Source organism: Pelobates fuscus, chromosome 3, assembly GCF_036172605.1.
Source record: "Pelobates fuscus isolate aPelFus1 chromosome 3, aPelFus1.pri, whole genome shotgun sequence".
In the NCBI taxonomy this organism is placed as follows: Eukaryota; Metazoa; Chordata; class Amphibia; order Anura; family Pelobatidae; genus Pelobates; species Pelobates fuscus.
The window spans coordinates 176093369-176119326 of NC_086319.1; the positions used below are offsets into that span (position 1 = coordinate 176093369).

The 25958-nt window shown below is 40.9% G+C and overlaps 1 protein-coding gene across 2 annotated transcripts in view; it reads left to right on the forward strand.

The window, feature by feature from the left end:
- The window catches only part of ADAM19 (ADAM metallopeptidase domain 19), a 100838-nt gene that overhangs the window by 31019 nt on the left and 43861 nt on the right, over positions 1 to 25958 (forward strand). For both annotated transcript variants that reach the window (XM_063447755.1, XM_063447756.1), the window contains 7 exons: positions 4155 to 4231; positions 4535 to 4712; positions 14563 to 14628; positions 16615 to 16686; positions 17539 to 17705; positions 18592 to 18676; positions 20910 to 21049. In XM_063447755.1, coding sequence (XP_063303825.1) covers positions 4155 to 4231; positions 4535 to 4712; positions 14563 to 14628; positions 16615 to 16686; positions 17539 to 17705; positions 18592 to 18676; positions 20910 to 21049 — 785 coding nt within the window. The remainder of the gene's footprint in view (positions 1 to 4154; positions 4232 to 4534; positions 4713 to 14562; positions 14629 to 16614; positions 16687 to 17538; positions 17706 to 18591; positions 18677 to 20909; positions 21050 to 25958) is intronic.

Here is a 25958-nt window from a genome sequence, read left to right on the forward strand (position 1 = left end):
GTAGGCAACCTTTGACACTCCCGATGTTGTGGACTACATTTCCAATGATGCTCCTACAGTCATAATAACGGCAAAGCATCAGGATAAATGTAGTCCACAACATCTGTAAGGCCAAAGGTTTCCACTGTGCTAGACTATTAAAATGCTGGAATTGCCCCTTAAGTTGGACTTTTCTCATAGGATTATCAATATTGCGGGTCCATGTTGAGACATAATCAATCCCTTTACATAGAAACATATTATCAAAGGTTGGAAAAGATCCAAGTCTATTAATAATATTGTCACGAGAACTGACTGATATATTGGTGCATTTTATGGCTCTGTGAGCTATGAAAAGTCTCTGGCAAAATCACGTCTATACATAGATCTCTTTGTGTCTATCTGAGCCTCAGCCTCCCTATATTTAATGTCTTTAACCCCTTAAGGACCAAACTTCTGGAATAAAAGGGAATCATGACATGTCACACATGTCGTGTGTCCTTAAGGGGTTAAATACACTGAGAGAGAATGGACACTAGCCATTAAATGGTTAAATCTCACCCAATTAGCTAATGCCTATAGCCCTTTATACAAGGAAGCTCAGATGAGGGAGCAGGCAAGAGGAAATTAGGGTATATCAAGAAGAATGTTGATGAGAAAGATCCCTATGTTCATTGTCTGGATGTGAACCAGGGCAAATTCAAACTCACAACCAAATTAGCAAGACAGTCATCAAAGTTTCTGATTTATCTGCCTGGTAAAAAGCTATGTCTTGATGTGGGATCTTATGGGTCTTACTCATCAAAGGCTGGACAGTACCTCACTGTCTCTACAGAATCCATGGAATAACACAGGAGGATGTATTATGTGCCTCATAAGATAAAAGGAACACTTAATGAATGAACACATGTGTCCTTTACATGAGTCTAACTCTAGTGATTGATATAAAAATATTAATGGCCACTTATTAAGACGTATTGTGTTATACAGACTGAGACAACTTTTAGACTCTATAGACACAGTGTATACTAGTTTGCTAGTTTGCAAGCAGGGTATTGTGTCAAAGAATTCTAAAATACCAATTAGGTACTAGATCAAGCATTATGCTAATAAAGGCTAGTAAAAAATAAAAATAAATAATAAAGTATGTATTCATTTCGTTTTCAGATTTGTCCATGTCCATGGTACATCTAATTGTACTGAGTAAGCATAGTGAATTTAGAGTGAAATACATGATTTGTTATATAACAAACAACCGGATATAGCTAAAAACATAGAGAAAAAACTCATAGGACAAAAACGCAATTTACAAAACCCCCAGAATTCAAGGTTACATTCACAAAGTCACAGAATATTCAGGCTAATCAATAGTCTGTAGGTACCACCAGATTCAATGGTATTCAGGTTCCAAAGGTTTATGTGAAAATAATTGAAAGAAGCATAAAAAGTAAAAACGCCTGCTTTAATGGTTACACTTACAAAGTATAAGTAGGTTAAAAGCCCATGAGAATAATCCCGTGGTCCCCAGTGCTGGTCTTAGTAATAAAAGTGACAAGAGTCTCCACAGGTACTGAAGGCAAAAACATCAGCATATATACTTTTTTTAATTCTCTTTTTATTTGTGAGGCATAAGAGTTAACAGAATTATCAAAAAATATGCATGGTACATAAGACAATTGCAGTTGTAACAACGTGATATCGGACATGTTTTCATACATATGCGGTCCAGCCTCTTTTTATGGGAGTAGGCTACAGGTTAGACATGCCGTATGTGGTAAGGTGGTTATGTGTAGAGGTCGGCAGTCATGAAGCACATGCCACATTACGACATTGAAAGTTGAACAAAAATTAACAAGTTAAACTATCTACTGAAGTAGAGACATATATGTAGGCACTACCGTGTCCCCTTATGGAGATGTATTGCTGTATATTACTAGTTGGGAGCTTTAGGCGTCAGTGTGTTTGCTCATGTTCCTGGTGTAGGGTGGATCCTTTTGACTGTTGGTGTCTATGGGTTGCTTGCTGCGGGTCCCTAATGCTCCAGGCGGGGATTTTGGATGTTTTGTATGGTCTCTCTTGTGTGAGTGGGCCCACATGTACCTGTGTATGTGTGTCCCAGGTTGTTGGCGCTATTTATGTGGTGTCTAGGACATTTGTGGGGTTGTGGTTACCCCTAACCAAGGGGGTAGCGGGGGGGGGAGGGGTTGACGGAGTAGCTGTCTGCGGTGTACTTATTTATGTAGTCAGCTGCTTGTGGTGCTTACAAATTTGGCTCCAAGAGGTGGTCAGGGACTGCCCGTGACAGTTAGTAATACCTTCTCTGGGGGCCTGGGTTCTATGTTGGCCTCTCCTATAGTGAACATGCATCAGCATTAAATGGTAACACAAAACATGAACAGTAGAAACTGTGCTGCAGCTCTCGTTGCTGCCTTAGGTTTGGTTGTCTTTGAGTCCAGTCATGTAGCTGAGTCTAGGGATGTTGTTGCCCATGGGACAAAAGGCACTGAGGTGTCAGGGTTCCAGGAGGTGGTCTGCTGCGGTGACTCTGTGGATGTAGGTGTGAGTCCTAGTTTGGACATCAGAGCGGGGACGTCTGCCCCAGTGGAGATCTTGTGGACAGTTCCGGCGTGGGTGATTGTGAGGAATCTTGGTAGTCCCCAGCGGTATTGTATCCCTTTGGTTTGTAGCTGGTTGGTAAGGTGGTTCAGAGACTTTCGCCACTGGAGTGTGGCTCGGGTTAGGTCTTGAAAGAAGGATAAATGTGAATTCTCAAATGTGAGAGGTGTTTTACCTCGAAGCGCTGTCATGATTTGAGTCTTGTCATAAGATGTGGAGCAGCGGAGGATTACGTCTCTGGCATCGTCGGCAGGTGCATTCGATGGAGTCGGGAGGCGATATATCCCGTCCAGGGTGATTTTCCGGGCTGTCGCCGGGGGCAAAATGGTGGCCAGGAGTCTCCTTGTGTAGTGTGGCAGTTCGTCTGCCGTTATGTCGCCTAGTATACAGCAAATTTTAATGTGGTTACGTCGTGCGCGGTCTTCCTGGGTGGACATCTGCAGCGTGAGTGTTTGTTGCGCTGTGTGTAGATGTTGCATATGATCCTTCATGTTGGACAGACTGTTGTGGATGTCCATTATTTCATCCTCTGTCGCCTTGACGCGGTCTGTAACATTTTGCATGTCAGCCTTGAGGATCCCTATGTCAGCAGAGAGCATTTTCTGTATGTCTTGCACCCAGTTTTGTAAGTCCCTTTTTGTTGCTAGGGAGTTGTCATCTGGGGTCACCAGTGATGGTACTTGGACCTGTATTGGGTCAGGTCTGGGCTGAGTGGTAGGATGGGTCCCCGAGTGGGGTTGTGATGGTGGGGCTGGGGCCTCTGCGGCGGCCATCTTTGGTTGTGCCTGCCGCTGGAGCATGGCTCCAATGTCTGGGTGCTCAGCTGAGGGGCCTGATTGCGTTTTTTGCGTGTGGCGCCACATATTTACCGGAGTCTTGTCGCAGGGAGAGGTAGGTTTCCTCTAGAGACTCAGACACTAGAGGGGGAGTCTGGAGACACTTAGCAAAAAAAGGGGGGGAGAAAAATATATATATAAGTATGTATAGTAACCCACAGACTATTGAGGAGCCTGAATTTTCTGTGACTTTGTGAATGTAACCTTGAATTCTGGGTTTTTTGTAAAGTTATTATCCTATAAGTTTTTTCTCCATTTTATGTTTTCAGGTATATCCGGTTGTTTGTTATTTGTGTTTGAGGATTGAGAGGAATCCTTCTGCTATACCTTGTATCCAAAAGGGTAATTACCTTTTTGTATTGATTGCTCACATACCGCACCTGGTTGGTCTATATATATTATTTTGTGTTTAAATGATTTGTTATATGGCTGCTTATGAACAGAATTCTTTGGTTAAGAAAGGTACTTTTATGATAATTCATTCTGAATAGATGATGATTTAGATGAACTATGATGATTTAGAGTAGGGGTGTCCAACAGGTAGATCCCCAAATATTATAGAACTACAACTCCCATGATACTTTGCATGTCTTTAGAATGACAAAGCATCATGCAAACTGTAGTTTTAAAATATCCGGGATCTACATTTTGGGCACCCCTGATTTTGAGTCTGTTAATCTCAAAACAGTGAATAATTAAATATGCTTTTTGACTGTTTTTTAGGAACATTGTTACTATCAAGGTTTTGTTCTTGGAGAGATGGAGTCCAGTGTTGTTATTAGCACCTGCTTGGGAATAAAGTGAGTAGATGACCCGCTCTTGCCATATTGTAAATACCATTATTGTTCTTTGGTCTACTTCTGTTTGATACTATTAACTATCATTTTGTTTACACCCCCCAAAATATTTTAATTATCTCACAACCCAAGCAAGCTATTGTTGCAAGAGGACCTGACAACTATTATTTATCACTGCCCATAATATCTCTAATTGTTCACTAGGCAGTCTTTTCTATAAAGTATTTACTAAAATAGAAGCAATTTATGCTTTACCTTTCTTAAAGTATACTACTAGTGATGCTGCAAACTGTGTTGTGTCTACAGGGGACTAATAACACTAAACAACAACCTAAGCTACATTGTGGAACCACTGTTAGGAGAGGGAAATAAACACATCATCTATAGAGCTGAACATTTGAATGTTGAAGAAAGAAAATGCGGATATATCAGAGAAGATAGACACTCCAATTTAACCAGCTATGCTATAGAACATCGCCAGAGGGTGAGTTCAGACTGTATAATATTGTGGGTTATGTCTAAATTTGATCACATTCCCAAATCACATTCGTGCCATTTTATTATATATAAAACTGTTACACCACCTTTATACATTTAAAAAAAAAAGTATTTTTCGTGCTTGGTTTGTCATTTCAACAAGATCATCAATTTCACACGGCAAAAGAAGTACAAGGTTAATGATGTTTTTCTTGTGGAACACTGTGGTTAACAGCAAAAAGAAAAACATTTACATGAGGGTATTAAGCACTTTTTTTTATTACTAACAGGTGAGGTAACAGACCCGGGGTAGGCATAGTATTAACAAAGTTGAAGAGAGGTGCATGCTATGCCCCTAGAATACTCCAAATGTGGGAAATTGAGTATGCTCAATGGGTTGATCCATGATGCAAGGAGAAGTGTTAGGCATCTAACTTGCACAGGTGAACTAGCTTGCTTTTGCACACATTTATGCTCTGTGTTTGCTAGTCGACTGAATGCTGTGCATAGTATGTCTGGTCAGGTTGGATTGCTATGTGTGGGCACTACTCAGAGACACAGTGAAAATAATTTGGCATCATAGCTGTTAACCCTAACCATGGGGGCTGTGGGGGAGGGCTAGTTAAGGTATACGCCATCAATCTGTTGGTAGTAGAGGAATTATCAACCTCTGTTGAAGGTAGTTAAACCCTGCAGGGTACCTGGTACTCTCAGTGTTGTTGAGAGAATAGGGTCTCAACGTAAATATTACTAAAAATGATAGACAAAAGGGTAAAAATAAATAAACTAAAGAAAACATAAACATATGAAGATCTAAATCATAAATTTGTTAGTAAAATCTAAATTTTGGGCAACATATTTGGTTGTCACAGTCCCTAGTTAGTTTCAGGTATTTAGAGTCTGTGGGCCTCTTGTCATCAGGCCACTAGTGGTGTCATCAGGGTTCCAGTTTTCTGGTAAATTTTGCAGTCCTATTGAATTCAGATGCTTCAATGTGAGGTTTTAAGCAGTCCCGTTACGATGGATAAGTAAAGAGCCAGTGTTAACCCATCTGTATGGTATTCCAGCTTTTATCAGAGAGGTCGTCACTGGTCCAAAAGAGTAGAGTGGCTCTGGTGAGGTCTTGAAAGAATAAAAGCTGGGAGTCTTCGAAGGCCAGTGGTATTTTACCGTTCAGGGCTGACATTATCTGTATTTTGTTGTGCACCACAGCACAGTATTACATCCCGGAGTGTATTGGGTATAATAAGGACTGAGCCTGTCACTCGATAGATCCCATCCAGGATGATTCTCTTAGCAATCATCTGTGACAATATTGAGGAAAGTAGGTGTTGAATATAGTGCAGCATTTCTTCAGTCGAGACTGTAGTGGGGACACCGCAAATTTTAATGTGTGTCCGACGTTGCTTGTCTTCGAGGGACATTATTTGGGCAGCTAACACTTGCTGCTCTGCTTGGAGTAGTTGGACTGAGTGATTAAGGGTGTATACAGTGTTGTGGACATTAGTAATGTCTTTCTCCGTGGTTTTGACGCCGTCAGTAACATGTTGTATGTCCATTTTGACTAGTGCAACATCAGCTGCTAACAACTTTTGTATATTGACCAGGAGTGCTTTTAGGTCCCCTTTAGTGGTGGGAGCTGAGTCTTCTGGGGATTCAGGAGGTAAGGTATATTCGGCCTGAGGGGCCTTTGTGGTACAGGCTTCCCACCTTTTGGTTCTGAGGCTGGAGCAGCGTTGGGCTGGTGTTCCGCTTGTGCTGGGTCTGGTTGTGCGGGCCTCAGCAACATCTCTCCCAAGTCCCTACCTTGTGTGCTGGAGCAGGCAGTGAGTTTTTGGGTGTGGCGGCATATAGTAGGTGTGCAAGTGGCCGTGTTAGGTGGGGAGTGCTCTGGATAACTGCATCCCTCTCCCAACCCACCAAGGAATGCCTCAAGGCCTAGAAGTGGCGGTGCGCCGTAGGCCACGTATTTGTGTCTCTGCTTGCGCTGCTTGGGTTCCTGAAAGAAAGGCATCAATCAATGCGCCTTCTTGATATAGAGAGAGTGCTTTGTGGGGTAGGATGGGATCTGGTGAGGGAAATAATCTGCAGATTTTTTTTTTTAATGATTTTATTTTAATTCTTTAATTTTGGTGTGCGTGAAATAACATTCGTATGTCAACAATGCCACAGCAGCATTTGCAAACAGTTGAAGAAAAAACACATATTCGTTAACTGCTGTACAGCATTCAGGTTATATGCACAGTTTTTTTGGTTAGTAGTACATGCTAGGTACAAGCTGGATAACTATATTTGTCATAATTAATTATTTTGTCGATTAGTAACAGTGGCTTAAAAGTGTTTATGTAGAGTGTCGTCGCTTAATTAGCATACATTTTAAAGTAAAGGAGGTAACAATATAGTGAACAAGCTATTGTCGATCTGTTTTAAGGTACATTTATGTAATTGGCTTGAGTCAGTATGATGGATTCAACAAGCTTGTGAACTAATGAGGAAACAACGAAAAATCAATGATAAATCAAACAATGAGAAAGTGATGCGTTTGTCGTGCTTTTCTCTATAGACATACTCTAAAGTGAGCATGCTACTTGCAAGTGGTGCAGGCTGGGTTCTTATATGTATTATGAGTAGTCACGTTGGTGTCACCCGGTTTGTGTCTTTAGTCAACTGTGCTTGACAGTAGTAGCATGTGTCAGGTCGTGGTTATCCCTTTGGAGGTCCTCGGGCTGACCATTGGGCAGGCGTGTATTTCATACTAGGCTGTGCATGCTGAGTGTGGTCGGGTGTGTGCTGGTTGTCCATGCCTCAATATGTCGACACACCTACGGTACTGTGGTCCCTCCGCCCCCGCATTCACTGATGTTGCGAACAGGTCGGTTTAGTGTCCCCCTTGTCAGCTTGGTAGTGGGTGCGGCTCGCTTGTATTTGCTTGTGGTTGTGCGACTGATTGGCGTGTGCCTCAGGTGTAGTCAGCCCACCCAACCCGCTTAGCTTTACTTCCCATGTAGTGCAAATGTGTGTGCTAAGTGTAGACTTATAAAATATAACATGCAGGCAGGGTAATACTTAAGTCTCTGTATTATCTGGTGCAAAGTTCTCCCTGCGGCTGCCCGCGCAGGAGTGGCAAGGTAGGCTGGGAGTTTGTTGAAAAAGTTAAGTCCAGCGTGTGGGTAGTCCTGCCATCTTTCCTCGCTGTTTTAGATTAAGAGTCCCGGTTTGGTCCATGCCTCGGCTTTATTTCAGGCATGGGGGTGGCGTGGCGGCATGAGCAGGGTCTTGGTACACCTCCCATGTAGCATTGGGCCGGCGTTGAGGCCTGCACCTCGTGGTCGCAGACCAGGTTGCTCCCGTGGGAGGCCGAGTTCTTCCCCTGTGGGGGGCTGCCTGGTGGTTAATCGTCACCTGCTGCATCGGATGCTCAATGTGTGCGGCCGGTGTCAGGTATCGTTTCCGGCACAGGAGAGGCGGCTGTCGGCCATCTTGGGGTATACCGCCCCGACCTGCATGTTTGGCGGGGCCGGAGTGGAGGTGCCGCGGCATATCATGGAGGTCGCCCTTAGAGACCGGGATGACCCCCCTGGTCCAAAGGGGAGGGGGGAGGCAGAGCGCCGGTCAGAGAGCCGGGTGAGCGGCCGTCTCACCCGAGCTCAAGCTCGTAGGCCTCAGGCCTTATTCGGGTTACTTTGGTGCCGTGGGTCCTATTGGGTATCCCCTGGAGCACTGTCGCCTTTGTAGTGCTATGATCGCAATTCTGGGTCGGTAGCTGCTTGGGGCCCGCCGTTAGCTCAGTTTTTCAGCTCAGAAGCAGGAGCTCAGACAAAGCATGTCTGATCCGACCGGCGGTCAGGCCCCGCCCCCCTAATCTGCAGATTTGATCTGGTTTTCAGGAGAGCAAGCTGAGATGGCGTCTGATCAGGATGGCTGCCAGGCTCCGCCCCCCACCGTTATACATTTTAAACTTTTTTTCTCATTATTTCTGTATTGTGCCATAATGATCTTTTTCCATCAATTTTTATACTTCTTTTTAGATTTTTCTGCTCATTTGTTTACACTGGATTTTACCACTGATAACATTCACAAAACAGGACACATTACTAATATTACTAGGGGGAAAAAGCATATTCCCAGTTTGAATGATTTTTTAGTCCTTGAACAGAAGGGAAGCTCATGAAAGCATCTAACCTGTTTCAGAGGTTCAGCCACTCTTACAGTTACAGAAAACATTTTGGAAGAAAAAAGATACACTTTTGCCCTTATTTTTACTTGAGTGACACAGTTGTGAACCACATGGAACTGGAAAATAAAGTAATGAAAGGCACGTTAAATAATACTTTAGTGCAAATAAGGGAATAAATAAGAGCAAAGAACATCATAAAACAGATTACGGTAATACAGATTAAGGAACAGCGGACTCATAAAATACATTTCTAAATTCTATAAGGCTACTCAAAATCACCTCAGCAAACAAATATGGGAATTAAGTTCCACCATATGGCCATACTGTGTCAAGCCTACCACTACTTTACAGTACCCCAATATCAGTGGGTCCTACACTAATTCAAACGTGGTACACAAATCAAATAATGCTAATTTTATAGTTCTCGGGAAAGGCAGTGTTTACAGCAAAATACCCTCAGGGACATGGTATAGACAGTGGCGTACATACCAGGGTCTTAGGGGTCGCGGCTGCGACCAGGCACGGCCCACCAGGGGGCGCGGCCGCCCCTGCGACTCAGTATGTATGCCACTGGGCCAGCCTCTTCTCCTGGGGGGCCCAGGAGCCGGCCACCTCAGAGCCCCCCGAGGCTGGCCCTGCTGTCACCCGGCAGGCAGGCTGGCCGGCGTGCGAGGAAGCACTCTCCCTGGCTGAGTGCTTCCTCTTCAGCTCCCTCGCGCACCGCACTGATACCGGAGCCGGAAGATGACGTCATCTTCCGGCGCCGGCATCCCTACGCGACGCGCGAGGGAGCTGAAGAGGAAGCACTCAGCCAGGGAGAGTGCTCCCTCGCGCGCCAGCCAGCCTGCCTGCCTGCCTGCCTGCCCACCCAGTGACCGGCCGCCCAGGAGCCCAGCAGCACCACTGGACCCAAGGGAATCCCCTCAGCACTCCAAAAAGGTAAGGAGGCTGGGGGGATTAAATTTAAAAAAACAAACATGTGTGAGTGTTAGTGTTACTGTGAGTGTTAGTGTGTGTGTTAGTTTGTGTGTGTGTTAGTGTTACTGTGAGTGGTAGTGTGTGTGTTAGTGTGTGAGTGTGTGTGTTAGTGTGAGTGTGTGTGTGAGAGTGTGTGTTAGTGTGTGTGAGTTTTAGTGTGTGTGTGTTAGTGAGTGTGTGTGTTAGTGTGTGTTAGTGTTAGCGTGTGAGTGTCAGTGAGTGTGTTTGTGTGTGTGTTAGTGAGTCTGTTTGATGTCTGTTAGTGAGTGTGTGTTTGTCAGTGAGAGTGTATGTTTTGTGAGTGTGTATTTGTCTGTCGCTGAGTGTGTCTCTGTCAGTAAATGTGTGTGTCTGTTAGCAAGTGTGTATGCGTCTGTTCGTGAGAGTGTGTGTGTGTCTTCAGCACTTACCTTTCTCCTGCGCCTGGACGCCCTCGGCGCTGGGGATCCCTCCGCCTCTCAGCTCCGAATGCGCATGCACGGCAAGAGCCGTGCATGCATTCAAACCGCCCATAGGAAAGCATTACTAAATGCTTTCCTATGGACATTCAGTGTCTTAGAATCACGGAAGCGCCTCTAGCGGCTGTCAGTGAGACAGCCACTAGAGGCTGGATTAACCCTCAGTGAAACATAGCAGTTTCTCTGAAACTGCTATGTTTTCAGCTGCAGGGTTAAAACTAAAGGGACCTGACACCCAGACCACTTAATTGAGCTGATGTGATCTGGGTGTCTGTAGTGGTACTTTAAGTGTGTGTGCATCTGCATGCACTGGCGTACATACCGCGGTCGCAAGGGTCGCAGCCCTGCAACCCTTACGACCAGGTGCCCGCCGCCATGTGTTGCGGTCCCCTGGCCCACGCAGAGTAAGCGCGGGGGGGCGGCCCACGGATCATTTTTCAACCGGGGCCCCATGGGTCATGTGTACGCCACTGGGTATTGAGACACCATAACAACTACATTAAGGTGTCTATAGTGTCTCTTTAAATTGATATACCCCATGCCCTCTCCACTCCCACCCCCTCACTCCCCCCCCCCCAAAAAAAAATAGAGTAAATCTAACTATTTTACTCAGCCCTGAAAATAAATGCTGACTTTCATTTTAAAGAGGCTCCCTGAATGAAAACGCACTATTTCCAAGTGTCTTTCCTCTACATAACATTTTCAGTTCTCTAAAAGTGGGGACACTACTACAAGAAAAGGAACACGTGTAGATATGCTCTTTTGAGAAGTAATGAGACTCAGACAGCTCTTTATCTATATGTATTGCTCCTTAAGAGAAGTGACAGACTAACTAAGCACCATAACAACTGCACTAACCAAGCACCATAACCATTGCAATTTGCAACTCAATTGTAAGGAGTCAAACCATTTTAGAACAGTACTTGGCGTCCACTGGATATTGCTCCTCACTTCCTCTACAACTAAGTGAGTGCTGGAAGCCAAGTATGATCCCTAGTACAAACTCAAACAGATTTAAAATCGATCTACTTGCAATATATGGAGAACATTCCTGGCTCGATACTAGAATTGTATCTTTATTGTTCAGCTAGCTGCTAATCAAGCCACAGTTGGTTTACCTTGCCTTTTCACACATCTATTGACAGATACTTCAGGGCTATGTCTGCCAAAAACTGCAGAGAACTCCAACCAAACCACATCATATTGGTGACAGAAACATCTGGTGATGCTGTACAGACATAGACATGTTTCTGTGTAAAACCAGAATACTTGTTATTATTGTTCAGTTTGTAGCTCTAATTAACATGTGTCCATCTGTTCTGCAAATCTCCAAAAAAAAACTGTTTATATTATAATATGTCTAATGTAAAATTGTATCATATATACATGTAGAGAGCGAGAGAGAGCGTGAATCCATTTGTACAGAACGCAGGGCCCTAAACTGCATGCCATGTCAATCCACACACATTATAAACCTACTCTGAATTAACAATAGCAAGCAATGATGGTTGCATCTACATAACAGAGATTCACTAATATGAATCTGCAATCTTACGTGTCTATGAGTCATTAAAGATTCACAGGTATGTCTTCACCACTGCCTTTCTTTCCTGCCATTACCACTGCTATAGTGCTATAAACGGAGGTCGCCAAGGTGAAGTAAGATGTACATTGGCAGTTAGTCATAGCAGAACCCTGAGCCTCTTACCTTATAGATATGACACATATCTGTGTCCTGTAATGTAAATCCATATAAATTACTGTCTTAATAGTCTCTCTAGATTTCCTGTGTAATCCTTGCTAACATTGGTCACTCCTCCTAGTAGCAAGCGAGAACATTATAAATGCTGCTTGTGTGATTTATTTTTTTTTTTTTCATATATTAAATACATTAAATTAAGTTTTAAAAGAAAAAGGAGCATGGCAGTTATTTTTTTTTTATTATCTTTTTTTATTCTTTAATATAAATAATGTTTAGTTTTCTGTACCCTTTCCACTGTGCAACCATTCACATTTTTTTCTGACAACATAATTGTAATCGTCTACCAGTATCTACAGGTAAATGATCACTTTAGTTATTAGCAGAGCAGTAATGAACACCAGTTATATAATAAGAAAATAAAAATAAGTATGTGGAGCGAGCTTGCCTGCTGCTCGGATCAGACGTGTTCCGTCTGAGCTCCTGCATCTGTGTCCAAAATCCGGGGATATCTGCGGACCATAAGCCGACACTGACCCTAATCTGTGACCTACCTCTTAAGCTGCCGAAGGTGCACCTGGGGATACCTTTCATGACTCCATATGGCATTGCAGTGACCCAATCAAGGCCTGAGGCCTACCAGAGCTTGAGCTGGGGTGAGACTTCCGCTCTCCCAGTTCTCCAACCGACGCTTTGCTGTCCCCCTCTGGACCGGTGGGGGTTATTCCGGTCCCCTCCGGCAACCACCTCTGCCTACAGCTGCACCCCAATATCCGCACTACCACAAGTTACAAATCGTGCGGCTAGTCTCAAGATGGCGGACACTCTACAGCAACGTGTACAGCTTCCTGCCGAGACAACGCAGAGCACCAGTGAGCACATATCACAGCGCTTGGCTATGGCGTTCGACTGCTTCTGGGCCAAGCTATCTGCCCACCTCACCTTCAGACTCCGGCTGAAGAAAGTGAGCGGAGGGAAGAGAGGCAGGAGACAAGCGCCCCTCCCCCCCAGGCACTCCTTCCACAGCAGTATGGCAGTCTTCCATGATGGGCCCACCCAGGCTGAAGACAAATAGGGAGGTACTTCCAGTGCATCAGCCACCGACGGGGGGGATCCGACACCGCGTGCGGCGAACATGCACTGGGATCCAGCGCCGTCCCCTGCAAGGGAAGAACTCTGCCTCACACCGGAGCAACTAAGTTCGTGGCCCAAGGATGCAGGCCTTCACGACGGCCTGGGGCTATGGGGAGTACTTACTCAGACTCTGCCTCTCGATGTTGCACTACCCCCTAAGCCTGCCACCAAGCCGGGGAATAGGCTGATCCGGGACTTCAAACCCAAAGTACTGATTTGTCTATTTTACATATCAAATTGTTATAACTCACCTAGCATATTATGTAGTATACTAATGATTGATGGGAACAGCTTGCATACATACAAGCTCTAAGTCAGCCGCTATGACATGGCCTACACCAAGCACACAATTAAGGCAATAACTGACATTAACACGTACCAGATATGACAAACACGTCCAAAAACGAAGCACCTACCATCATATCCATCTTGGGGAGACAGTGCCCCACTCATACACAATGCAACCATCAACTGTGAGGTGGTACCAGAGGTTTTACCAGCCTGTAAATCTTATGTTTAAGTGAACACAATACTCTCACTATGTACGCTATTTTGATAAACCATATACTCTTTTTTTTTTTTTCCTTTATTTAATTTTTTACCAAGCATCAGTCTAGCCAGCCAAATCCTATTCAAGAATATGCCATAATGCCAAGCTAGATATGTATCTTTAGCCAGCGGCATGCATCACATGTTTAAAAAACATTATCTTGTTTACTATGACTGCTAAGCGACGTTTAACATTTCTCATTAAGCCAATAACTAGCATGTTTGTTTGTTTTTCTTCTATTATTATTTGAAAATGAGGCAGGAGTCTGCTGGAGTGTCTGCAACTGTACACTTAGATTGCAAATGTGATATCTGTATACTTGATAACACTCCCCTTTTCTTCTTTCTGTAATGTCCTTTACATTGCCTTAATAAAGAAAGATTGCCAAAACAATAAAAAATAAATAAAGTATGGACTAATTAAATATGTCTATTAAAATGGTAAACTAATATATTGCATTTAAACACAAATCTGTTAGAGTCCTTTAAAGAAATGATTTATCTTTTTACACTCAAATTCTATCCCCATTTAGAGGCTTATTCATTAAACTCCAAATTGAAAAAGATCATATTCTAAATGGCAATATGTGCATACAGCTGACTTGGAGATTGTGTTGCATATCATATATTTTTGCTTGTTGGATTTTAATTTGCCAAAATTTGGATATTAATAAAAAGAAAACTACATTTACCTGAAGTTGGCCGATAGCATCTGTATTATGTTGGGTTGCTGAGACATCATTGGTTCTTCATCACGTTCAGATTAATTTGAAAGCTCTGTCTATAAGTTTTTGATTTATTTATTTATTTTTGGGAGGCAGGGAGAGGTTATTATGTTATTGCTACAATTTATGTCCCACAGGTGAAGAGAGAGGATCCAGACGGGGAGAGATGTGTTGAACTATACCTTGTTGCTGATTATGCAGAGGTAAAAGCATATGCTTTAAAGAATGGTTTTTAATGTTGGATTAGAAACAATAAAATCTCTGTTACTTATAGTTGTCAGAGCCCAACTTCACTTACTGTAAAGAAGAATGCTAGTTGGATTTATTCCAGGGTATTTGGTTTGTTTTATTCATTCACCCTATTGCAAACAGTATAGTATATTTTAAGGTAAAACTGAGAAGATTAGAGCCATCCATTAGCATCCCAGCAGCCGCTGACCTACAGAAAACATTTGTGATATAATAAATGAGAAGTTAATGTGCTTGGTTGTTTTTGGGATATCCCTGTTCAAACATGTATGTGTAATTACCCAAATAACACTTCATTATCAGTCTCCAGTGGTAAAGTAAAGTGTCCACAGCTAGACAAAATAGACATAAAGCGTTATTCAAGTTTGAATGGCCATTCGTACGGCAAAACCCAGACGTTGTTGATGAAATTCATCCATGTCCAGGTTTTGTAATTCAGACCTGAATTTGGTCCGGATACCAGCCGGACCAAACGCTGCCGGACATCTTTAATCCGGACCTATTGCGGCAAATCCAGGTTCAGAGATTGCACTCCGAGCCCTAACTGTGTGGGGCAATTTATAATCTGTCATTTGACATTTATTGACTTTTGTTGGCAGCCTTGTAACCAGTAACAATGTCACTAATTTTACTATTTTGGGTTTATTGAAAAATGACCTGTAACTTACATTAAATGCTGAATAAGAGTTTAATGGAAACATCTGACACTTAGAAAACTCAACACCCCAAAAGGATTAAACCAAAGAAAACGCCTCTCTAATTTTCCTGGGATTATGATACTTGCAAGCAATGTAATCAATTACTACATCTGTCATATAAGCAGCATGCCACTTTGGGGGAATTCCCCCCGCCCCCCCCAAAAAAAAAAAAGTAAAAGGTTTTCTATCTCCCATACAGTCATTTCGCTCTTGTTAATATTTCATTGACTTTTACCTCCTGTGCCTTCACCCTTTTATAAAAAATATATATATATTAAAAAAACGAAATTGTGTGCTGTAAACAAAGGGCAGAGTATCAAAGTGATACTTTGATACTCTGCCCTTCATAAAGTGAGGAATATCAAAATGCTTACTCCTATTATAGGTCTTTACAAACCAATTTTAGCCAAGTGAAGCGCCACAGAAAATCAGTAGATGATAATATTGCAAATCTTCATAGTATTTAATCAATTATAATACATGAAAATAAACATAGTGTGAATCCATTTAATACAAATAAAATGGAAATGAATACTATGCACTTACAAACATATAGCCACTACCAGTGTACAGAAAGGCACGTAGATAGGTCCCAAAGATCTTAAAAGTGTCAGGATGATGTCTCCATAAGCCTTTCCATCTATCTGCTCTGGGTCTGAATCCCTTGCATCAGTGGGAAAACCTTTTCCTGGTAAATGCAGAATGCCACAGATTGCTCTATGTCACCTAATATGTATCACCCCCAGTGCCATCAGTTAAATTGTTAACATGTCAATATTCCCACCCTTTCCTACAGTGCCCATGCCCCACTAATTTTAAATCTTTTACCGATCTAGCAGTGGTTTTATCACTTTCGCATATTTTGTAAGGTCTAATGTTTCTTCTCACAGACTGGTTATTGGTGGGCAGTTTGATAAATATTACAAATACATATCTGACATATCATGGAGGTATAAAACCAGGTGCAGCAGAATACAGGGAAGATTTAGCAATTCAGTATCAAAATTAACAAATCAATGTTTTTGGTGAATCATTTTATATAAAAAAAATGCAAAAAAGGAAATTAAGCTATATTTTTTTCCAGCCATCTCCTAAAATATTCAGATATTTACTGCATGCCTTATGGGTATGAAAAGAAAAAGCAGATGTTTAAATTATTGTATTTTTTTTTCTTGTAAATAAAGACAAAAACTATTGGATATTACTCTTTTTTTGCATTTCTTTATTATCATGTGTGTTTAGTTTCAGAAGCATAATTCAGATTTGGAGCGGACTCAGCACAAGATGCTGGAGGTCACAAATTATATTGATAAGGTGAGATTTTAAGTCCATCGAAACTTTATTTTTTACTTTAAAAGCATCACAAATGTTTGCATATATAGCGTTTCCCATACAAAAATAATTTTATTATAGGGCAAACATGTCTGGCTCTTCCTAAAGTTTGAGGTCAGACATAAGCTACTGCTCCATAACGCATGTAAGTTGGTTTGCTAATGCTAAGTCACCTCCGTGACTATTGTATTCTTTTTTCCCCCATTAATGTAATTTAGAAACAGATATATCTCTCCCTCATTCTACCTATTTATACTTCTATAAGATCAGTGCAAGTGCAAGAGGTATCATAACTTGCACAGAATGCTGTCACAGAATACTGTTCTAGGTGTATTAATGCACCATTCTCTTGGTTGGAGGAATCAACCTATGTAGCCATGTATGGTTGCTAAAGAAATAATATTTGGCATCAATTTGACTTACCTTTGTAACTTGGCGTATATTCACCTCCTCTATATGTTCTCTCTTTTGTGTCTTCTTTTTCATTTTCACATTTTACACTCCCCACCTTGCAGTTGTAAGATTTACTGTGAGCTATACTCTTGCATGGTCCATTGATTTTTTATTTTTTTTAAATCTATGTACAAATACAGAATAACATGATCTCGTCTCTCTTGGGTTCCTCTTATCTGCATGATAATTATGTGATTGCCTTTCTTCCTTCTTCTTTTTTACCTCCATATTTATATATGTGTCTCCATAAGTAGCATACCATTTTTGGGGGGGATGGGGAGATCCAGATTTCCAGGAGGAGTCACTGGATGGATCTGTGACAAAATGCAACATTTATCTTCATGGCAGAATGTTACAGTCCCCTCATTTCTTTCCTTGCAGTTTTACAGGTCTCTGAACATTCGGATTGCCTTAGTGGGCCTGGAGATTTGGTCTACAGGAGACCGGTGCAATGTCTCAGAGAATCCATACAGTACCTTACGTGCCTTCCTTTCATGGAGAAGAAAGCTTCTACAGCAAATACCGCATGACAATGCCCAGCTAATAACGTAAGGGCATTTCGCTCTATCTTTGCCAAAATATTTTCGTCACACTAAGGGTTTTAGTATTTGTTACTAGCATTTATAAATGGAAAATATGAGATTTAATCCATCCCACTTGTGGAAACAAAGTGTTCCTTCTAGGCAGACATAGCAATAAAATAGTTAGGAAAGAAGTTATTATGAACTACACCTTTAGGTAAAAACTTACCTTTATACATTATTCCAGCTGGAATAATAAATACATATATACATTGATTTGAGTCATGTGACAAGCTTTTTGTCTATAATAATTGGAGAGGAGAGGTCCAGAATTAAGAAGATGTGCCCCAGCCACTTTGAAAATGCCTTCTGTCATCTCCTTCATAATACATTCTCCAATATTTCACTCAGGGTTCCTGGATGTGGTCTCAAATCTTGGACCCCTGTGTCTAGGTCTTCCAATAAGAAGAAAGCAGATTAGTTCTATGCAGATGTAGATGCAAATCTTTTTCCTGCCACATTCTTCTACTAGAGTTAGGTGAACTTGTAGACTCGGTGGATTCAAGTTCATTGCCACAAGTGACCCCCCCCTGCAAACCCTATTGTTGCACTACTCAATTCCTACATTATAACAGTTTAACTTGATAAGATAGGTAAAACCTTAGGTAATTATATATTATACCATCCATCATTTAGCAAATAAAAAACATTGTTACCGTTAGCAAGTAATTTCCTTAATCATGAAAATTGAATGTACACTTTTGGGGGAGGGCTAATGCCGTTAAGACTTTAAATATATCTTAGGCTACCAATGGTAGCCTCAGAATTGTTATCTATCTTTAAATATATCTTAATCAATTTTGATGAACTTCAGTTTACAAGGAGGAATAAGCAATAACGTTTTTTTTTCTAGGGGACGTGCTTTTCAAGGTACAACCATCGGACTGGCCCCTCTTCAGGCAATGTGTTCTTCATATCAGTCTGGCGGGGTGAATATGGTGAGATACGAGAGATAATCCTGCATTTGTTTGTTCTATATAATATATTTTTAACAGACTCGCACTCTTGATGTATATGTGTGCATTCTATGATAAGAGCAGTATGTATTTACGTAACAGTATCATAAAACTTGCATCTAACAACAGTGAAGGAAGGGTACGTATCTTTCTTCGTTACTAGAATATTAGCTCATGAAACATATAAATATCGACCTATAAGCCTTTACTATACAGATTTACGAAATAATGAATGAGATCATTTCACCTGTTATTCTACATTGCATCATGACAATAAAGGAGTTTAACACTAAAATGGATGGAAAACACTGCTGCCAATAGAGTAGTAGTAGTAATCATGTCACTTTCAATGTTTGTGTACCACATGCAGGACTAGTCATCACTGCACTAGGAGACTAGGTTAAAGGAATATTATAGTGCCAGGAATAAAAACAAGTATTTTTGACACGATAGTGTCTATAACTAATTATATATGTGACAGGCCCTCCACCGATAGCATGGGAAAGGTGTTTTTAGTCACATTTTTTCCTGCACCGCATTTACAGTGCTCAAAAAAGAAGAAGAGTAAGCGCTAATTAACACAGAGGCAGCAACCCTAGAAAGGGAGATCCCTCAAACCATTTCAGATACAAAAACAAATGAAAAGAAAGAAGGTAAGGGCTGCGCCAAATCTAATATTGGGAGATCGAAACAGTTATCACAGATAGAAAAGTCCAAGTTTGCAATAAATATTATTAGAAAAGTCCAAAAGGAAGGATCTCACTCAGATCCAGTAGTGAATGACGTGCTTGGTTGTGAATAATATCTTCAGTGTCTTTGTCCAGGTATGTCCACTTTTATGAAAGACAAAAAATGAGGGAACCAATAGTGCAATATTTACAGTCCAATATATAAACTATATGGAAGAGGATGTACTACACTCAATCATATAGTAATCTACTATATATCCCATAAGCGGCTGCGGGGATTATACCGCTGTACGCCCTTCACACTAGAGCTAGTTATAAGCTCCTACAAATGTGAGTGTATTACCATCCTCTTCCATATAGTTTATATATTGGACTGTAAATATTGCACTATTGGTTCCTTCTATTTTTTGTCTTTCATAAAAGTGGACATACCTGGACAAAGACACTGAAGATATTATTCACAATCAAGCACGTCATTCACTACTGGATCTGAGTGAGGTCCTTCCTTTTCTAATAATATTTATTGCAAACTTGGACTTTTCTATCTGTGATAACTGTTTCTATCTCCCAATATTAGATTTGGCGCAGCCCTTATCTTTTTTTTTTTTTTTTTTTCATTTATTTACGGTGCTCACCCTGCAGGGAGAGGTTATTGACAGCAGAACCACTACATTAAGCTGCAGTGGTTCTAGTGACTTTAGTGTCCCTTTAATGAGAGTGATGTGAAAGCAGTGGGAGGTGTGTTACATTATTTTAGTCATTAATACTAGAGAACTACAAAAACAGGGAAATATAGCAAGAAGCATATGTACTGTTTATGCCCTTGTGCATACGTGGATTTAAAATGGACAAACAAGGACACTTTCATTTTACATAATAATCTATGCAACTAAAATGGAATTTAGAACAAGAACAATGTATCTTATTTACACAGACTGATTTCTAAACACATTACTATTACTCGTATTATTGCTGTGGAGCGCTGATATAAATTCAGATACTTCAAGAATACTGAGCTCCTACAAATGAGGGATGTGGGCCCAAAATGGGGGCTGTCCCTTCCAACAGGGACACTTTGGAGTTTGGACGTGTGTCTTGTAGCATAATATTGGCCTACAGTAATGTGTAGTAGCAGGAAGCCAGAGGTGAAAATGTACAAATAAGGGAGGCATTTCTAATTTAAAGAAAATTAATCTGATTTTAATTCTGTGTGTGGGCCTGCACAGCAAAAAATAAAATAAAACACAAAACCAGAGAGGGCAAACTGTTTTTTTTTTTTTTTATATTCAAAGAAGATTTCTAATCTCATTTAATGTAATGTAATTTGTTGCAACTTGTAAGGAAAAGATAAAGCCAGACACAGAAATGTGCAATTATTAGATCGGTTTCTGGAGCCGCTGGTTCATGGATGTTTTTCCTGGTGGTATTTATATTGTGCATATAGGTAGACACAATACACACAGATACACACACACATGTTTTTTTATATACGTATATCTCCCATTATCTTCATTTTTCTCTTGTAGGATCACTCCGATAATGCAATTGGTGTAGCAGCCACTATGGCCCATGAGATTGGACACAATTTTGGAATGAGCCATGATGCTGATGGGTGCTGTACAGCTAAGCCTGAGGATGGAGGGTGCATTATGGCAGCTGCTACTGGGTAAGCAATTACAAAATCACAACAGTGGGGTTTATTCACTAAATAAAGAGTTACAGGAAGTTGAGAAAAATAGTTTGCAAATATTTTACTGAGAGGGTAGTGGATGCATGGAATAGCATTCCAGCTGAAGTGGTAGAGGTTAACACAGTGAAGATGTTTAAGCACGTGTGGGATAGGCATAAGTCTATCCTAGCTATAAAATAAGGCTAGGGACTAATGAAAGTATTTAGAAAATTGGACAGACTAGATGGGCCGAATGGTTCTTATCTGCCGTAACATTCTATGTTTCTAAAATGTAGGCTAAAATACCTGAGATAGAAAAATTCTCCAGTTTAAACCTATGTTTTGCAGCTCAGTTGTTAACTCACAACTCACTGATTAGTGAGTAAACTCGAAAGCACTGCTGTTTCTTAATTAATCAAGCCTGCATTGAATGTATAACTTAAAGGACCACTATAGTGCCAGGAAAACAAACTTGTTTTCCTTGCACTATGCATTCCTTAGGTCCCCCCCACCCTCATGGCCCCCCTCCCACTTACCTGTCTCCAGCGCCGGGCTCCCTCAGCGCTGGGGAGCTCTCCTCCTCCTGCCGACGTCAGCGTCGAATGCCATACGCGGCAAGAGCTGCGCGTATTCAAACCGCCCATAGGAAAGCATTACTCCTTGCTTTCCTATTGACGTCAGCGTCTTCTCACTGTGAGACAGCAACTAGAGGCTGGATTAACCCTCAGTGTAAACATAGCAGTTTCTCTGAAACTGCTATGTTTTCAGCTGCAGGGTTAAAACTAGAGGGATGTGGCACCCAGACCACTTCATTGAGCTGAAGCCGTCTGGGTGACTGTAGTAGTCCTTTAACTTTGAAGTGGGCTTTTCACAAGCACGGGACCAGAAAAACCTAAGTAACCTTATGTTTAACCATTTTATCATAATCTGCAAACATAAAAAGGAAAATTTGCTTCATACTTACCGTAATTTTCTTTTTCTGATCATTATTCATGGCAGCATTTACTCATGGGTTAGCTCCTCCCCTCACAGCAGAAAGGACAGGAAATAGAACTCTGAAACTGGTATATATAGATCCTCCCCCTTCCCATCAGGCAGTCTTAGTAACTAGCATCACATCTTATAGTATATGGGTGGGACCGTAATGCTGCCATGAATAATGATCAGAAAAAGAAAATTACGGTAAGTATGAAGCAAATTTTCCTTTTTTCCTGACATTATTCATGGCAGCATTTACTCATGGGGAATACCCAAGCAATATATATAGAGGGAGGGACAGAGTTCAAAAACAGCTAATAGCTATAAAACCATTCTTGAGCTGCATAAATCTTAGAAGACTTGAAAAAAGCCAAACAAGACATCCATAGGATATTGTCATACATTCTGCTCAGACAAGTAAATTAACCTAGAGGCTGCCAGGTCAGCAACCTCCTGGCATTCAATATCTGAAATATCCTGAATAATGATAGAGTCCGAAAGGACTTAAGGCCATGATAGCCTAAGTTAGATAAGGATAATGCCATTTTGATATAAAATTTAAAACCAAATTGATGACCTCATCAGATCAGAACCTTGACAAAGGCATAACAGAATGTTGGATGAGAACAACACACCATGCTTTTCAACACGGGGAGAATTACACTGAGAATCCAATTACTTCCCGGATGTAATTATTAAGGACGGTTCACACTGCTTCCTCTTGCCTTGTGAACTACTTACCTGTGGATACAGGAAACAAATCAATACCTGCCTGTCAGAAAGAGGCAGAGCCTAGTAGAGAAATAAGTGTTATTAAAACACTGCAATAATGAATAAATCAGGCTCACAACAATACCTCACACCGTGGATGAATTGATACAGTAATGATCAGTCACAGGAGAGGTAGAAACCAATGACATTACTAGGCAAAGGCAAGAAGAATCATATACAGATTAGTCAAGGATCAATCACGTCAGTACCTACATTCAAAGAAACATATTGTAAATAGTACAGATTATGCCAAACCGTATAATCAAATTTATTAGAGACAGTTGTGTAACATAAGTAGGAGATATGTAATTGGCAGGATACTGATTAGAAGGTGGTAACCAGAGGCACATGATCCATTGTGGCAACCGACACATAATAAGCAGGATAGTAGAAGATATTCAGTTATCCTTATGAGAAGAAACAACCGCTTACTTACTCTTACCATATCTTCATATAGTGATGAAATACTTATGGCAGAGCCTATGGCGATAATAAGCAGTTTGTATTATCTGTAAGATATCAACACCAATACAAGTATATAATCCACAAGTATTAAATCAATGCAATGTTAGGAGTGATCATAATTTATACCGATCTAGGTACAGAGACCATGTAAAAACATATCAGTCAAATGTTTGTCATCAACAAGCTGCATTACATTATTTTATGTAGGATGAATCAACCACTTAAAGCCATACATTGGTTGCAAATTCCACATATAAGGACCCCTAGAAGAATCCCCATGAATATCAGAAGAGAGGACCGTAATGGAGTCACCTGTTAAGGGGTTACCTCTCTTGTTCTGGTAGCAGGTGAATTTTACCAGAAATAGTAAACCTGGTAGAATGGCCCATTGGACTAGAAAGACCTCCCAGTGTCAATTAAAATACTTGCAATACCAAGTATCGAAAACTTACCTGGATCATATGAGCCGAAAAGAATACCTTTAATTGCAGAAAGGAAATTATAATATTCCCCTTCACAACAGGGGAATCTTGTCAGAAATTTCTGGACATTAATTCCTTACGAACCAATTGCATGCCACCCCTGACATATCCTAAAGGGATTGCCAAACTCTCAGGTCCCCAAGGGATAAAAGAGAATACTGCATAAAAAAAAATTAGTACATTCTTCAATTATAAAGATTATGTTTTAAGGAAATGTACTCAGTCCTAAAGAATATGTTAAACCAATTCCAGGGAATTGAGCAAAAAACTGAATAAAATTCACAAACCAGACCAGAAGTAGTGAATTCTTCAGAGTAGAAGTTTGCGGAAAATTAAAATGATACTAAAGTTAAGACCAGGAGAGAAACAAGCCAATATGAACAGCTTTTAAATCAGGTAATGGCTTCAGAGTTACCTACTTATGAGAACGATTAATAGCCCAATTTGTGCTCCTGCAACCAGCATGAACTACTAAGCTGTGCATCAGTAACAGCATATATTTGAAGGTTAAACACTGCCACCAAAATTGAAAAAAAAAAATGCCCTATCTTGATAAGAGAGGAAAGGATATCTGGCAATAAAAAAACTTTTGAGAAATGGTCTCATGTATAAATACATAGGAGTGCACACAAAAAGGCCTTAAATTTGTTAAACAGTACCATGCTCCATTTTGGAAATTCAGGTCTCCTCTCCTGGGAGAGGCACTCAGAAAGGTTCAGAAACACCTGCAATCCCTCTGAAGTGGTAAAATGTGTTAATTGCTTATCCTGAAACACCTGTGGTAGAAGGAATCTAATACAAAGCCAAAAGCAGTATGTTTCCTTATCTACTTCATTAAAAAACTGAAATAGAGAATCCACAGTAGGCACTAGTTACTTACCCAGTACAACAGTGCATTTGCTAGAATTGGTCTGTATTACATTTCAGCGCAAAACAGACCTTAGATCATTTGTATATATTAAATCTACCAAGGCTGTGAATAAATTGGGGTTATATAATAATACCAACCTGCATAAGATTATATGAAATACATACATTGTGGATGTTTCTTAACAGCACCCTATGCACATATATATCAGTTACATATACTGAGTCTGTTTAAACAGTAATCATACATAGCCTACCTTTGCTATATACAGTGACAATGTGCCTGCACCCATATTAAAATTATATGAGTGAGATACATTGAGGCTGTGTTTTCAACAGAACTTCATGCACATATTATACCACTCACATATACTGAGGTTGTGACTAATAACCTACACATAGAACCATTATTAGAGTGGACTCATAGAGGATGTGTCTTATATAATTCACATATATTGTGTTTCCACTAATATATCAAGCATATAGTGAACAGATCCACTGAAGCAATGTCCACACCAACTTACATATAGAGCATGTAGAGGACATATACTGAGGCTCCATTTTCAGAGCAAATGAACACAAACTGAGGCAGATACTTACGATCAACTCATACATAGAGCATATGGTGGATATATATACTGAGGCTGTGTCCTCATAGTAACTCATACACAGAGCCTATAGTGGGTACATACACTGAGGCTGTGTCCTCACAGTAACTCATACATATGGCCTATAGTCAGGGCCGTCTTTAATATTGATTGGACCCTGAGCAAACATTTGCTTGGGCCCCCTGAACCCTGTCGTCCCCTCCCTGGCATGCAATCATGCCCCCCACCCCAATGCAGAGGCGGACGTAAAGTAGAGAGGGCTCTGGTGCATGAATTATTTTGGGCAAGAGGGGGCAAAAGGTAGATCCCCATCTGTCATGCAACTACCTGTCACTACATGTTACTACCATTTTCCCATGCATGCAGGGTTGTATTTAGCACTGAGCAGTATTTGTGTGTTTGAGTGTAAGCATGTTTTTGTATGGAGTATGTTTGTGTGAATGTAGGGGTGTGTTTGTATGTGGAGATGGCATTCAAATGCAAGTATGCATTTATGTGTAGTGTTGGTTTATGAATACACTGGTGTGTTTATATATAATTTTGTTATTTAAAAAAAAAGAGGTGTGTTTATATGTAGTGTTGAAGTTTGAATGCAGGTCTGTATTTGCGTGTAGTGTTGAATGCTGAGATGTATGCACAAATACACATGCACTGTCACAAACACACACACACACACACACTGATTATTGCAGGCGGTGGGGCCCACGGGGCAGCTGCTTTGGGCCCCCCATGAAT